The sequence below is a fragment of the Musa acuminata genome, chromosome BXJ2-9 (genome assembly GCF_036884655.1).
Source record: "Musa acuminata AAA Group cultivar baxijiao chromosome BXJ2-9, Cavendish_Baxijiao_AAA, whole genome shotgun sequence".
Lineage (NCBI taxonomy): Eukaryota > Viridiplantae > Streptophyta > Magnoliopsida > Zingiberales > Musaceae > Musa > Musa acuminata.
This window is the reverse complement of record NC_088346.1, coordinates 3,991,373-4,004,390: the sequence shown is the minus strand read 5'-3', so window position 1 is coordinate 4,004,390 and position 13,018 is coordinate 3,991,373. Positions and strand designations below refer to the sequence as shown.

Below are 13,018 nucleotides of genomic sequence, written 5' to 3'. Positions count from 1 at the left end.
AGAAAACACTGATGGAAAAATAATTAAAATAGCATCTCTATATATATATATATATATATATATATATATATTTGGTGAATCTTTACGCCGTGGTCGAGGTGTCAGCATGGCTTGGTCTAGTCCCAGATGCACAAAGTTGCCCATGTGAATGCTCGGGTCACATCAACGTTGGGTCGGGTTGGGTCCAAGTGTCGTCTCCTGAGTGCGGTTCTCCCTCGACAGGTTGTTGTTGCTTCATTGTCGATTCTTGCATAAAGGTCGAGGTCGGGAGGGGGATTTTCTGACTCGACGCATCTGAAGTTTAAGTCATTGTTGAGTGGAGTTAGGGGGAGTTGAGTGTTCGAACCCCCCCTGATCAAGGAGGGTTAGCTTTTATACCTGCATGGATGAGTTGGTTATACATGGTTAATTAATTGCGGTCGGCTTAAGCTTCTGTGCGAGCGCCAATCGACTTGTACGGATTGGCATCGCCTTAAGCTTTTTGGAACGACTATACCATGATGATGTAGAGAATGACGAGCAGCTGCCCGCCACATGTGTGCTACGCGTCACATCGGACTTGAAGGCTTGTCTAGGTCCACGTGGGCGATACCATATATATATATATATATATATATATATATATATATATATATATATATATATATATATATATATATATATAATTTCAAACCCCTACCGTAGACAACAACGTGATGTCGAAGCATATAAATTATACAACCTCGAAGAAAGTCATTCCTCGATGCTGTACAGTGGTAGAGCTGTTTACAATATACCTAACATACCGTACTAATCTGTTTGCTCGGACTATAACTATACATATAAATGTCGGTGCATTATTATGTAATCGAGTCTTTGAGATTTGAGTCTCATGTACGCATGTCATGAGATCATCAAAATGTCCTTCTCGCGACTCTTTCTATTACCATCGAACATTATAATATCTTTGTAGTCGTTTGCATCGCATACAATATAATATATTATGATGATCTTAATTTCTCCAACGTCACTGCATCTTCCATTGCTTCGACCTAGAACGTAGACATGCAACGCACCGAGATGGATGGAGACATCGTCGTACGTCGTGATGCACGCAATCACATCCATCACAAGCAATCACGCACCCCCCCCCCCCCCTACACTTAGTTCTAGCCAAGTATGTAGTTAATTGAAGATTGACATTAATCGATGGGTCGTCAACGACTTGGAATTCAATCGCGATCGATATTAATGAGCTATCAAATTGGGTCTACATAATGGAGCATGCCATCCACGTTCGCATTTTGATATGTTTGTCGACGCTTGTCTCCGTGTGGAGGAATCCACTCCCAAATTGCGTGTGTGTTTTGGACTCCTTTGAACGGTCCACATCTTTGAATCGACATCACATCACACATAGGAAGATCTCAAGATACTTATATATTGACCCAACGTTTATCTTAAGATCCTAAAAGCATACAAAATGCCCATACATAAACTCGGACCGATGATTTGTACAATAATATATTTAATCTTACGAGTGATTATTAGGTGAATATTATGGAATAACTAAGTGATTTAGGTATAATGATTGATTGATTGATTTGAAGGAATTAGATATTCTTTGAGACGAGGAATGCTTGTGGATCATCCGATTCGATCGGCATCATGTGGGCATAATCTTCATTCGGTGCTCAATGTCTCGTCTTTCCAACGCACCGAGATTTGATCCTCTTTAAAATTAGCCATTCATCACCTCATGTCATATAGAACATACAATAATGCATGTTGCTCTATTTCAATTGGCATCGTCGCCATGAGGTCAAAGGTCAAGCCGACCACTTTGTATCTGTTTTCCTATGGAAAATAAACATTAAATTCATATAACACACATTATATGAATATCGATAACGTAAATTAAATTCATATAATACACATTATATTTTATAAATAACAAGTTATGAGGATAAGATTTGATTCTTAAATCTTACTATCAAATAATTCAAGTTTTTATCAACTAAATTAGCTTGCGTTCTTGATAATAATTTGAATCGCAAAGGAACCATGACATGTAATTCTAGTCTCAATTAACTCGGCATTTTATGCTTCCACATGTAATGGTCATCCTCTCGGTATTGTATGAATGTATAATACACGCAAGTGATGATCATCTCCTCATAGTAATAGACTTTAGAAAGACCCAATGAATACCCTATACTTTATTATGGTAACCCACTGTGATGGTACGATTATAGAATCGAATTTAGCAAATTGAGAATCTAACTTTTTGATTTATTATGTGGAGAATCTCATGGCAAAGTTGATGTGAGGAAGAAAGATTTGTATACAAGTGGTATATCAGAGATCCAATTATCTTGAAAAGTATTAATGATTACAAAATTACCTATAAATTTAGAAAATCCTCCTCACATGTTCCATAGGCATAGATAGGCTGTATAGAATACAATATAAGCATTTAGTATTTTATTTAGTATTAGCAATAATTTAGTATGTTATTTAGTATTAGATGTCACCCAAGTGTGACATCTTAGAGGAAAGTGCTACACACACAATAACATGGTCTATATCATCCATCATGATGTTGGACCCAACCTTAATGTAATGCCCATTCATATATATTATATACTTTTAATATGTCTCGAAATTGAGTTAAATACGCTATGTAGTATTGGATGAAAAAATAATACTTAAAATTTTTGATAAATCATGATCGGTACGAATCTCATGAGAAATTATTAGAGGTTTTATTTTTAGGACTCTTCCGATAATTTATCGAGAATCTTTATGCTCGTATGTTCGATAAATAATAATATATCAAAATTGATTATATATAAACTTTTACCTCCCATTCTTTCTTACTTTTGTTATCGTTGAGAGAATTGTATCTTACACATTATATATAAATAACTAAAAGATTGTATATAATTTTTTTTATCTCTTCTATCAGCTAATTATTTATCGTTATTACCATATAGATAGTTATGGATCCTCCTAAATTGTTATTGCATCTTATCATACTAATCCAACTCATCATTGAAGGAAGCTCCTATCAAACACATTTACTAAAATTAGTGAATTGCTCATGAACACAAAATCATCAAAATTTTCCTGTAAAATCCAAATCAAAACATTCGCTTTCCATTCATGCGACATCTTAGATTCGATACGAGGAAATCCAATCCTCTATAAGATTTTCTTTTTACAATAAAAGTTTATCTTATCAAACGTCCGTATCTAATGAACCTCATCAAACGTGCATTAATTATATTTGTCTACAAGAAACCAAATTCATATACGGATTTAAGGATGTCAACGACGAACACCAAAGTATACCTCGTGATAGCAATTATTACTGCAACATTCCGTGTCTTCTTTTAATACAAATTTAATCCAAGTTTTCATTGGTTAAATGAGAAATATCTATTGATGACACATTTTTAAGGGAAAGAGAGATGGTGGCAAGATATCCTCTAATTTAAAATTTATTATATGCATTCTCAGAGAATGATTTATACCGAAAATTACTTAATATGACAAGATGTTAAATATGTGTTACACTATTTTAGTGGGTATCTACGTAAATATAGGAAGGAGATCCATTGCACCTTTTATTAGACACATCATTTGGTAAATCTATATTTTCTGTTGGAGAGAATCTAAGTTTGTAATTTGGGTGAGATAATAGCCTTTTGACATATCTATGAGTGTAGAATATATTTTCGGTGATTGGGTTTGGATACGACTATTGGTTAGGTGATCAAGAGACTATGGATCGAGAATAAAATAGTCGCGGGACACACAAGTAATGCACGGCAAAGCAAATAAGATCGCCCCGAATCCACATAAATATGAGCTTTCGACTCTTTAAATGCGTGTTGGCGACGCATCTTTTTCACTCTTGGACTCTTTGTTTGCTATTCTTCTTCCTCCTCCTGTCTTCTCTTCTTGTCGATAGAGGCGTGCTGTGGTTTAGGTTTGAAGAGTGGGGGGGGGGGGAGGGGATGGAGAGCAAGTCCTTAAGTTTGGGATTGGGAAGTGGAAGGTGTGGCTCCTCCAAGAGGGGCAGAAGGAGCAACTCGGAGAAGGCAAAGCGACCCCAAAGAGGACTTGGGGTGGCTCAACTGGAGAAGATCAGATTGCAAGGTCAACTGAACCAACATGTTTCGATCCACAATAATCTCTGCATGGTAATCTCGATATAGTCTTTTGTACTTTTCTTCAAGTATCTCTATTCACCTCTATCGGTCTCTCGTTAAACTATTATATCTTTTTGAAGATTCGGAGTAACAATCTATGTGTTTTCGGAATAAACTAAGAAAAAAAGTTAGATTTAGTAAATAAAAAATAAGAACAATTTATAGATTCATCGTATGTATGTTTTTAATCTTTGGATGGTGTTTTGTTTATAATCATTTATAGATGATTGCACTAGTAATTTCTATTATCACGGTTGTAGGAGGAATACGACGACGATGGAAAAAGAAATATTATCGATTGCGACGAACATTGGTTTGATACAATCCGGTGTGTGATCTATTTTGATTATATATTTTTTTCTATTTTTTTCAGTGATTTTACTATAGTCTCATCCGACAGGAGATCACGATCGAATGTACCTCTCGTGACGTTACCTCTGATCGAACAATTGCTCGAGCAGTCCATTAAGGTTGTCTTGATTTCTTTTAGTATCTCATTGTATTCTAAAATCTTTTCTGACGAAAGATTTATTTATCGTACAGGACTACTCGACGCAAAAGAAGCATTCGATCATCCACAAGTATGATCCAAATGAGGCCGTAGAAGAACTAGATTTGGAGCTTAAACTCTCACTCTAAATGCTTGCAAGACTTTTTTTGGACTTGTTCGTATTCCTTCCTATCAAAGTCTTGTTCGGCTTACCGAAATTATTTCCAACAAAAATGGCTTATTGCACCACAAATATGAATGTATTAGTCTCACAGAACGAGTGATGTTGTGGAGAGCACAGATGCAACGTTGAGTGCCGTAAGTAGGCACGATGTCTGTGAAGTGGAGGAAGCTTTCTCTGACTCGGTTAAGCGGCAGACAAAGGTGCAGTCAATCATTTGCTCCTTCTTTTAAGTTACCTTATCGAGTGAGGCCAGTAAGTGAGAGGTCAATTTACGAACAGTAAGAGCCTCGTGATACACTTGTAGGGTTTTAGGTGGTCTGCAGATAATGCACGCACAGTTCGTCTTGTTTGAGTCGTGTCATCGGTAGGACAGACTACTGGTTAACGTATATCTTTAACCTCGATCACTTACTTGATCAGCGTTTCATTCGCTCTCGTCGTCTTATCAATACTCTCTCTCTCTCTCTCTCTCTCTCTCTCTCTCTCTCTCCTTCACGCCGAGAAGAACACACGCAAAAAGGAGTCTTTTCTTAGATACTATAGATTGGATTATTCTGGAGACCTTTAGGAGTTTTTTCTTAGATACTTTAGATGAATTCTGTAGGAAGGATTAGTGCAGGTTGCTATCTTAACATCTTTAGGAGTTCCTATTTTGTGAAAAGAGTTTGACGTCGGCCATCCTATATAGCTTTTATACGATCTTGAAGTGTATTTAGAATAAAAGACCAAGTAACTATTTAGTAGATTACATCGATACTTTCACATATTAAGTAGGAGACTTTTTTTTTTTTTTTTCTCTCTCATGGGATCTTAATTATCAATGCTTAGAACCATCAAATTAAATGTGAATAATCTGATTATATACATATTTCAAATAAAATTTATCTTTTTCATATTACTATCTCTAGAGTCAATAATTTTCTATGAGGAATTATTGAATTCAATCATTTGCTAGTATTGATTAATTATTTTATACCCATATCGCATAAAGATATTCAAATTGGATAAGTGATCGATTTCTAGGTTTCGTCGTAAATATAAATGGTTACTTTTAATTATGTAAATCAATAATTCAAACCGCACTCAAAGGTAGAACATTTCCCATAATATAATTCAGTTTATTTTGAAGACGGAGATTATGCATTCAAGTAAGAAAAAAATCTCAGTGAATTAAGATATATTACTGTAAATAATCCATGAGTTTTTTTTTCTTTTTTTCTAGTGAATCTTTAGAGAAATGGTGAGAATTTTTTTTTCAATGTATATATGAGAGACAGCAGCATAAGGGGAATTTGTGTTTGAGCTGATTAACTCGATGAGTATGATGAAAAATTTAGTTTTCTTGTAAGAATGTCGAACCATATTAATTTTGTATTGATTTTCTCGTATATTACTTACTTATTGATCTTTTGATTTCTGTTTCTTTCTTCCCCAACATTATTCTTTTATCGTTTTCATGCAGGAAGTTTATGTCTATTGTTCATGTATTCTGAATCCTTTTATTATCTATTATATCGTCTTTTGCTCCATATCATGAGCATATATGCTGTTCCGGTAATCGTTCTATTGTTTCTTCTATACCTTACTAAAGGAGAACAACATCGATAAGCTCTATCATTTCCTTTGGTTTAGTCAATCAGCTCACATAGTACACATGTATCAGATGGATACTGACCATATAGACCAAGAGCTAACCCTGGTTACTTTGTGGAAGGAACATCATTAATCTTTGATGTTGATAGTACAACCTCTCGATGCACGTTTGTCGACGCTTTATCCATCATCTTAAAAGGTGAACTAGATTGGGATATGGAGCCCACTCCAAAAATCTTCTCCCTTCCCTCATAATTAACATTTAGTGCGTTGCACACGAGAGATTAAAAGCAATATCATCATGACACATCAGACAAGTGGATCATATGGTTTAGCATGATGATGTTAATAGTGATGCCCAAATGTTTCGACCGACTCCCCCTATTCGAGTAATGGTTGACTTTGCTAAATGTCAATTAGGATTGGAGACATCTATAAAAGAGCCTCAGGTATGTTGGGTCAAACCAAAAGAAAGGGAAAAAGGTGTTATGCAACAGTATGATAGGCACCCAAAGTTTGTAGATGCTTGAGCTTGTACAGTGAAACTCTCTTACCTTATAATGGAATATCAAGCTTCCACTGGTAGAGAAATGGAAAAAGTAATTCCTAGTATGAAGAAAAGAGAATATATGAACACCCGAAAACACAGGAAAGCCCATAAAAAGGACACTCTTATAAAGCTAAATGGTCGCAAACTTAAGAAATTTCATTCATGGAAGCATTCGAAATCTCTAAAAGCAAGTTTCGACAACACATGCAGAGATCGGAATGTTGATAAATCTACTCAGAAGCAACATCGAACAAGAAGATATGTGGCAATACGATCTTAACACACGAGAAACTCGTATCGCGGGAGTAACAGAACACCATCTCAATGTTGATAAACCTACTCAGAAGCAACATCGAACAAGAAGATATGTGGTAACACAATCTTAATACTGGAGAAACTCGTATCACCAGGAGTAACAAAACACTGTCTCGATGTTGATAAACCTACTCAAAAGCAACATTGAACAAGCAGATATGTGGAAAAACTATCTTAATACATGAGAAACTCGTCTCAACTTGCTCGCATGATGTGCTAAGTTAACTAGGTGATTTGGAAATCAATCATATGAGGTATTTCAAGTGGCACACATGCCCTCCTCCAAAACAGATGTATCATCAACATAAAGAACAAACAATTGACAGCAATTCACGTCGTTTCTGTGATTTAAAGAACAAACAACCTACCTCAACTTACATATTTTCCATCATCTTTTAGCCATATAATTAAATGTCTGTACCTACTGACTAGTGCTGTTTTGCATATCCCAATTCACATCATCTCAGTGATTTTACTGAACCAACCATCTGAGAACATCCGATAAGCTCGCCTATCTATATGGAGGCAGTCCTCCGAATCGCTGTGATGATCTAAGAACAATGAGAAACTATCAGGCCTTTCCATGACTTAGTCTCTGAACATTCTGAACAGGAGACTCGGATTATCCGACCAAACTATTATATCGGATCATGAGAGAAAGCAAACATCGATCAGAATATAAAGGACAGCATAATGATTTGTTGAAGTTGGTCATCCAATGGATATGGCAAGCATGCAACGAATTCGACCTTCCACCAAATTGTTGTCTTGCATGAAACATATTATCGCTTTAGGCTCTGATCCCAACTTACAATTCACTACAAACGTCTTGTGCAGTTTTCACTCTGCAGCCATGAAATAGAAAAATGATCTGTAAATCTACAAAATGTGCCAACTTTATCATATTGTGCTACATATGAATGTCTATCACATAGTCTGAAACTAAATGAAAGAATCATGTAATAAATGGACAAAAGGAAGATAAACTTTCCATAGCATTTCTTCTGAATTTTCAGAAATGAAACAAGATATGAATCAGAAATATGTTCCCCTGCTTTTTCAACAAATAATTCAGCTCTATACGAACAAACTATACCTTTTATTCACAGTCACAAGAAACAGTATATAAACTGGAACTGATCGTAGCATTTTGTTCATATACCAAACTGAGCCACATCAAGCATTCAAGCAAAATCCAAAACCAAGTGAAGACAACAAAGGCAGGGAGATAAAGGTGTTGCTTTGGACCTCATGAGCCACATCAAGCATTCAAGCAAAATCCAAAACCAAGTGAAGAAAACAAAGGCAGGGAGATAAAAGGTGTTGCTTCGGACCTCATGGGCCATCGCTTGGGCTCGTCCTCAGGACCGACGAGTAGTAGTGCGCCTCCAGCTCCTTGAGGCTGGCCGCGGCCTGCTCCCCGACCCTCTCAAGAAGCCGCTCCGAACCCTCCTCCAGCCGGTTGAATTCGGCGATCCGCCGGTCCACGTTCTCGTTCAGCGAGCCGAACCCCGAAAAGATCGCCGTCTGCTTCAGCTCCGACACCAGATTCCTCAACGACTCAGCCGCTTGAACCTGCCATCGAAATCTAACACGATGAAAACAAGAAATCGAACGGGAAGGAGCAGAGAAGAAGGGTTTCCGACCATCCTTGCGGCCCGGATCTCCATCTGGAACGCTTCCTGCGAGTTGCGAACCGGCGGGTCGTTGACCTAAAATCAAGAGGCCGAAGGGTGAGCGACAGATCGACAACAGGGGGATGATTACGGAACGAAAGATAGAAACCCTAGCGAGGTTGACGAGCTGATTAAAGTTGTCGACGATATTGGTCACGTCGGTGTCGGCCCTCTGCAGCAGGGTCTTCTGCTTCTGCGCCGCCGCGGCCGCTGCCGCCGCCGTCGGGCCGCCTCCTCCGCCGCCTCCTCCCGCGGCTTTGTTCATCCTTTTGGGTGGAAGGCTACTTGCGAACCGTCGCCCCACGCAAAGCTATATCACTATGACGGCCTATCATGGCCCAATTAATTGTCATTCCTATGTAAGGCCTATTAGCCCAATAACTATCGACATAAATATGATAAGCACGACAATTGAGGGTCATTAATGCCTCTATAAATCACATATAAAACATTCGTACGATTTCAGTGCAATTCATAATATATTCTGACACAGATCGAGAAACCATAGCGAGAAGTTTTTGATCGCAATTTGCATCTCCATTTCATGTCCTTTACAGCGCTAGATTCGCAACAAGCTCTGCTTCCCTCTGCAGCTCCCTGAGAACCTTCACGACCTCACCCAACACCGCCGCCGGCTCGTCGGACTCTCCCATGCCCACCATCGCAGCCAACACCTCAATCTTCTTCCTCACGGCCTCCACGTTAAGGAGATCGGCGATGGTGTCGTCATCACCGATCGTGGAGCCTTTTAGTGGATTAGGTGATCCTTCTTGTGCGAGTGGCTCGACTCCGTCGAGATTCTGAAGGTGGTGCCCTGTTTCCGGTGGGAAGGAGGTGAAGGCGCAGCCTGAGAGGTCGAGGAAGGCATATGTAGTTGCCGATGGTTCCATGGTCACAGGAGTGCTAGCAGAAGAGAGGAGAAATAGAGATAGAGAGTAAAAGCTAGTAGGAAAGTAATTAATGATACGTTTCAAGGCGGGCTTTTAGGAAGACATGGTGGACGACAGCTAATCTCTCCCTGTACTGAGCGAGAGGAAGAAGAAAGGGAATGGGACCGCAACATCGGCTGCTGAGAAGCTATATATATTAAGGTCCGGTAATGGAGGTTGATTCATCCATGTGGAAATCCAGCCACCGTTTCCGGGAAACATGTTCCCCGTTCGAGGGGATTTCCTCTGTGTTGCTGTTCCCAATGCGGGGTGTACGTGAAGGGGAGTAGCCACGAAGGGGGGCGAAGAAGGCGAGGCTTTGTGTTCTGGTGGCGGGGCACTCGAGTGGGTGAGCACGTACGTCAAACGACGGTCGAAGCCCGTGCTTCTCCGCGGGCCCGACGAAGAAGGCGAAAGGGGCGGGGCGCGTGCAGGCGGTGGCGGAGGAGGAGACACGGGTGAGTGGCGACGCACGCACGCACGCGAAGCCCGGTCTCTGCAAGAGTGTGCGACGGGGGGAGAGGGCGACGCGCGCGTGGGTGCGTTGGGAGGCCGCCGTGGAGAGAGGGTGTCGTACGACTGTTCCCTCTGCTGACCCCATTGACGCGCACCGAAGTCAAGAAAAGGTCGCGTGAGTTCCCCGTCTTCCCACTCCACTCTTCGTTCGACCTTCTTCTTCGTCTCCATGGCTGATGACCTCAACGTAGCATCATGCAATTACAACTCATCAGTGCTTTAAGAAGAGCGCATCATCTTGATTATGCTTTAAGATTAGTGCATCGTCTTGATTAGTGCTTTATGTCAATTGTGTCGAATAGTTATGACATTTTCATAACTATAATATACTATAATGCGGAATTTGAGGCTATAAAGAAATATTCCAATGGCCACCTATAACAATGCAACAACGAAGTGTTTGAAATGGTCACGGAAACAAAAAGGTCCAATGATGTTTTCACCTCGATCCACACACACAACGTTATCTTTAATTTGGACAAGGAAACAAAAAGATGCAATGATCTCTTATCCTTCCTCCTCATTCCAATAGCGATTGATTTGTCACGCTCGATCAAACCGAGTGAGGAAAAGGATCGAACGATGGCGAGAGATGTGCGATTTGATTTGAGGTTGCACCTGAGATCATAACAAGCTTCCATGGCCAAATCCAATAGCCACACAAATTACAAGTGCTTATCGGTAGCTTCTCCGAGCATCCGAGGTGATTAAACCGTGGAGTGCCTCCCCGATCCCCATCCCTTATCCTTCTCCTTCATCATTTCTTTTTTTGATAATTTCTTTTTTTATTATTAAAGCTTATAAATATATTATGTTCTTTAAAAATTTTAAATTATTATTAATTATTTCTATTTCCTCTCATCATCAAATTATTATTATTCATGAATGAAAATATTTAATTTTATATTATTTTCTATCAACTTCATACATCTAATATTTAGATTCATAAAATATGATTGATCGAATATTATCTTATAAAAAATTATTTTTATCAAATTAATATAAATACGATAACAACAAAATCATATGTTTCGATTATTTAGAATCGATTATATAGATCTTTTATCGTCATTGAGATATACAAAGAATCATATGTTTAGTTGGGTTCAAAGTATTTAAATTTTTATTTATAGTTTTTGTTAAGTCTTTTTACATCTTCTGATATATTTTTTTTTCGTATAACTAAAATTAATTATTTTATCTTTCATGACTTTCACATGCAAGATGAATAGATGGTAGAGTGCCCCTCCAACCCTCATCCCTTATCCTCCTCGTTCATGACTTTTCTCTTGCATAATAAATCGAGACAAAAAAAATTAAGAGTATATAAGACAAAGAATGATAGCTCCACCCGAGGGGATGCTTTCGATGTTTCCTTCTTTGTTATTAAAGTTTATAAATATGTTATGTTCTTTAAAATTTTAAATTATTATTAATGGTTTCTATTTCCTCTCGTTAATAAAAATATTTAATTTTATATTATTTTCTAATAACTTCATGCATCTAAGATTTAGATTCATAAAATATGATTGATCGAATGATTATTTTATAAAAAAATTATTTTTAAAAAATCAAATTAACCCTAAATATAAAAATAACAAAACCGTAAGTTTTAATTATTTAGAATTGATTACATGCCCTTATTGAGTTATGTAAAAATTCATATGTTTAGTGAATTTTATAATATTTAAATTCTTATTTATAGTTTCTATTAAAATCATTTTAGATGTTCCTTTACCTCTCGTAGTATAACTGACATCAATTATTTTATCTCTTTTAACTATTACATTTTTTTTTTCTAACCATTACATCGGAAGGTCTCCTCAGCATATGTTTATACTATCTTAAACAATTTTTTTCTCATATTATTCTTTATCAAAACGATACTTAATTGTTCACAAATAAATATTCTTTCTATCTTTTCTATTAATTTCATATATCTATCTCAACATTCTCATATTTGTATTACAAGTTTTTTGTGTATGTTTTTTTCTTAGTTATTCAACACTTAGATCTATAAAATATTGTTGGTCTCACAACTAACTTATATATTTTTTTTTTTAATCTCAAAGGTATCTAACAATTATATAAGACTTCTGATATCCCTTGTCATTTTAACCATCATATTTTTCACTCTATGAATAATAGCTTCATCGATCTCTTCATCTTGTTGAATGATTGATCCAAAATGTCTATAACTTTAACTTAAAGAGATTTTTTATCTATCTAATTTAATTATATTCTCTAATTTATTTTTAGATTATATAAAATTATATTATATATGTTCAGTCTTATTATTACTTAACTTATACTTACTTCAACTTGAGCTTCCGAGATAATATGATCGGTAAATAATATATACTATAGAGATTTATCATTTAAGTGACTAATAAATTTATTCGTGTGAAAAAATAACAACTTAATATGAATCTTTTAGGTTACCCAATAATCATATAGAAAAAGATATTATAATTTATTATGTAGCAAGGAATCTTTGAGGTACGGCAAATGGTATTTTGGGTCAATGCAACAACGATGTGTTTTAAATAGACACGGAAACAAAAAAGGT

General features: G+C 37.1%; 2 protein-coding genes across 2 annotated transcripts; one reads left to right on the top strand and one right to left on the bottom strand.

Annotated features, from left to right (window-relative positions):
• Positions 1-3,932: 3,932 nt before the first annotated feature.
• Positions 3,933-5,297, top strand: LOC135622190 (uncharacterized). Its single transcript, XM_065123832.1, has 4 exons — positions 3,933-4,187; positions 4,457-4,524; positions 4,597-4,666; positions 4,740-5,297. Exons 1-4 carry the CDS (start codon positions 4,002-4,004, stop codon positions 4,833-4,835), a joined length of 420 nt encoding a protein of 139 aa, XP_064979904.1. The 5' UTR covers positions 3,933-4,001; the 3' UTR covers positions 4,836-5,297.
• Positions 5,298-7,647: 2,350 nt separating this feature from the next.
• LOC135622628 (mediator of RNA polymerase II transcription subunit 22a-like) lies at positions 7,648-10,606 on the bottom strand. The gene is made up of 4 exons (XM_065124638.1): positions 9,114-10,606; positions 8,975-9,040; positions 8,663-8,903; positions 7,648-8,173 (listed from the first exon to the last, which is right to left on the bottom strand). Exons 1-3 carry the CDS (start codon positions 9,267-9,269, stop codon positions 8,664-8,666), a joined length of 462 nt encoding a protein of 153 aa, XP_064980710.1. The 5' UTR covers positions 9,270-10,606; the 3' UTR covers positions 7,648-8,173; position 8,663.
• Positions 10,607-13,018: the final 2,412 nt, after the last annotated feature.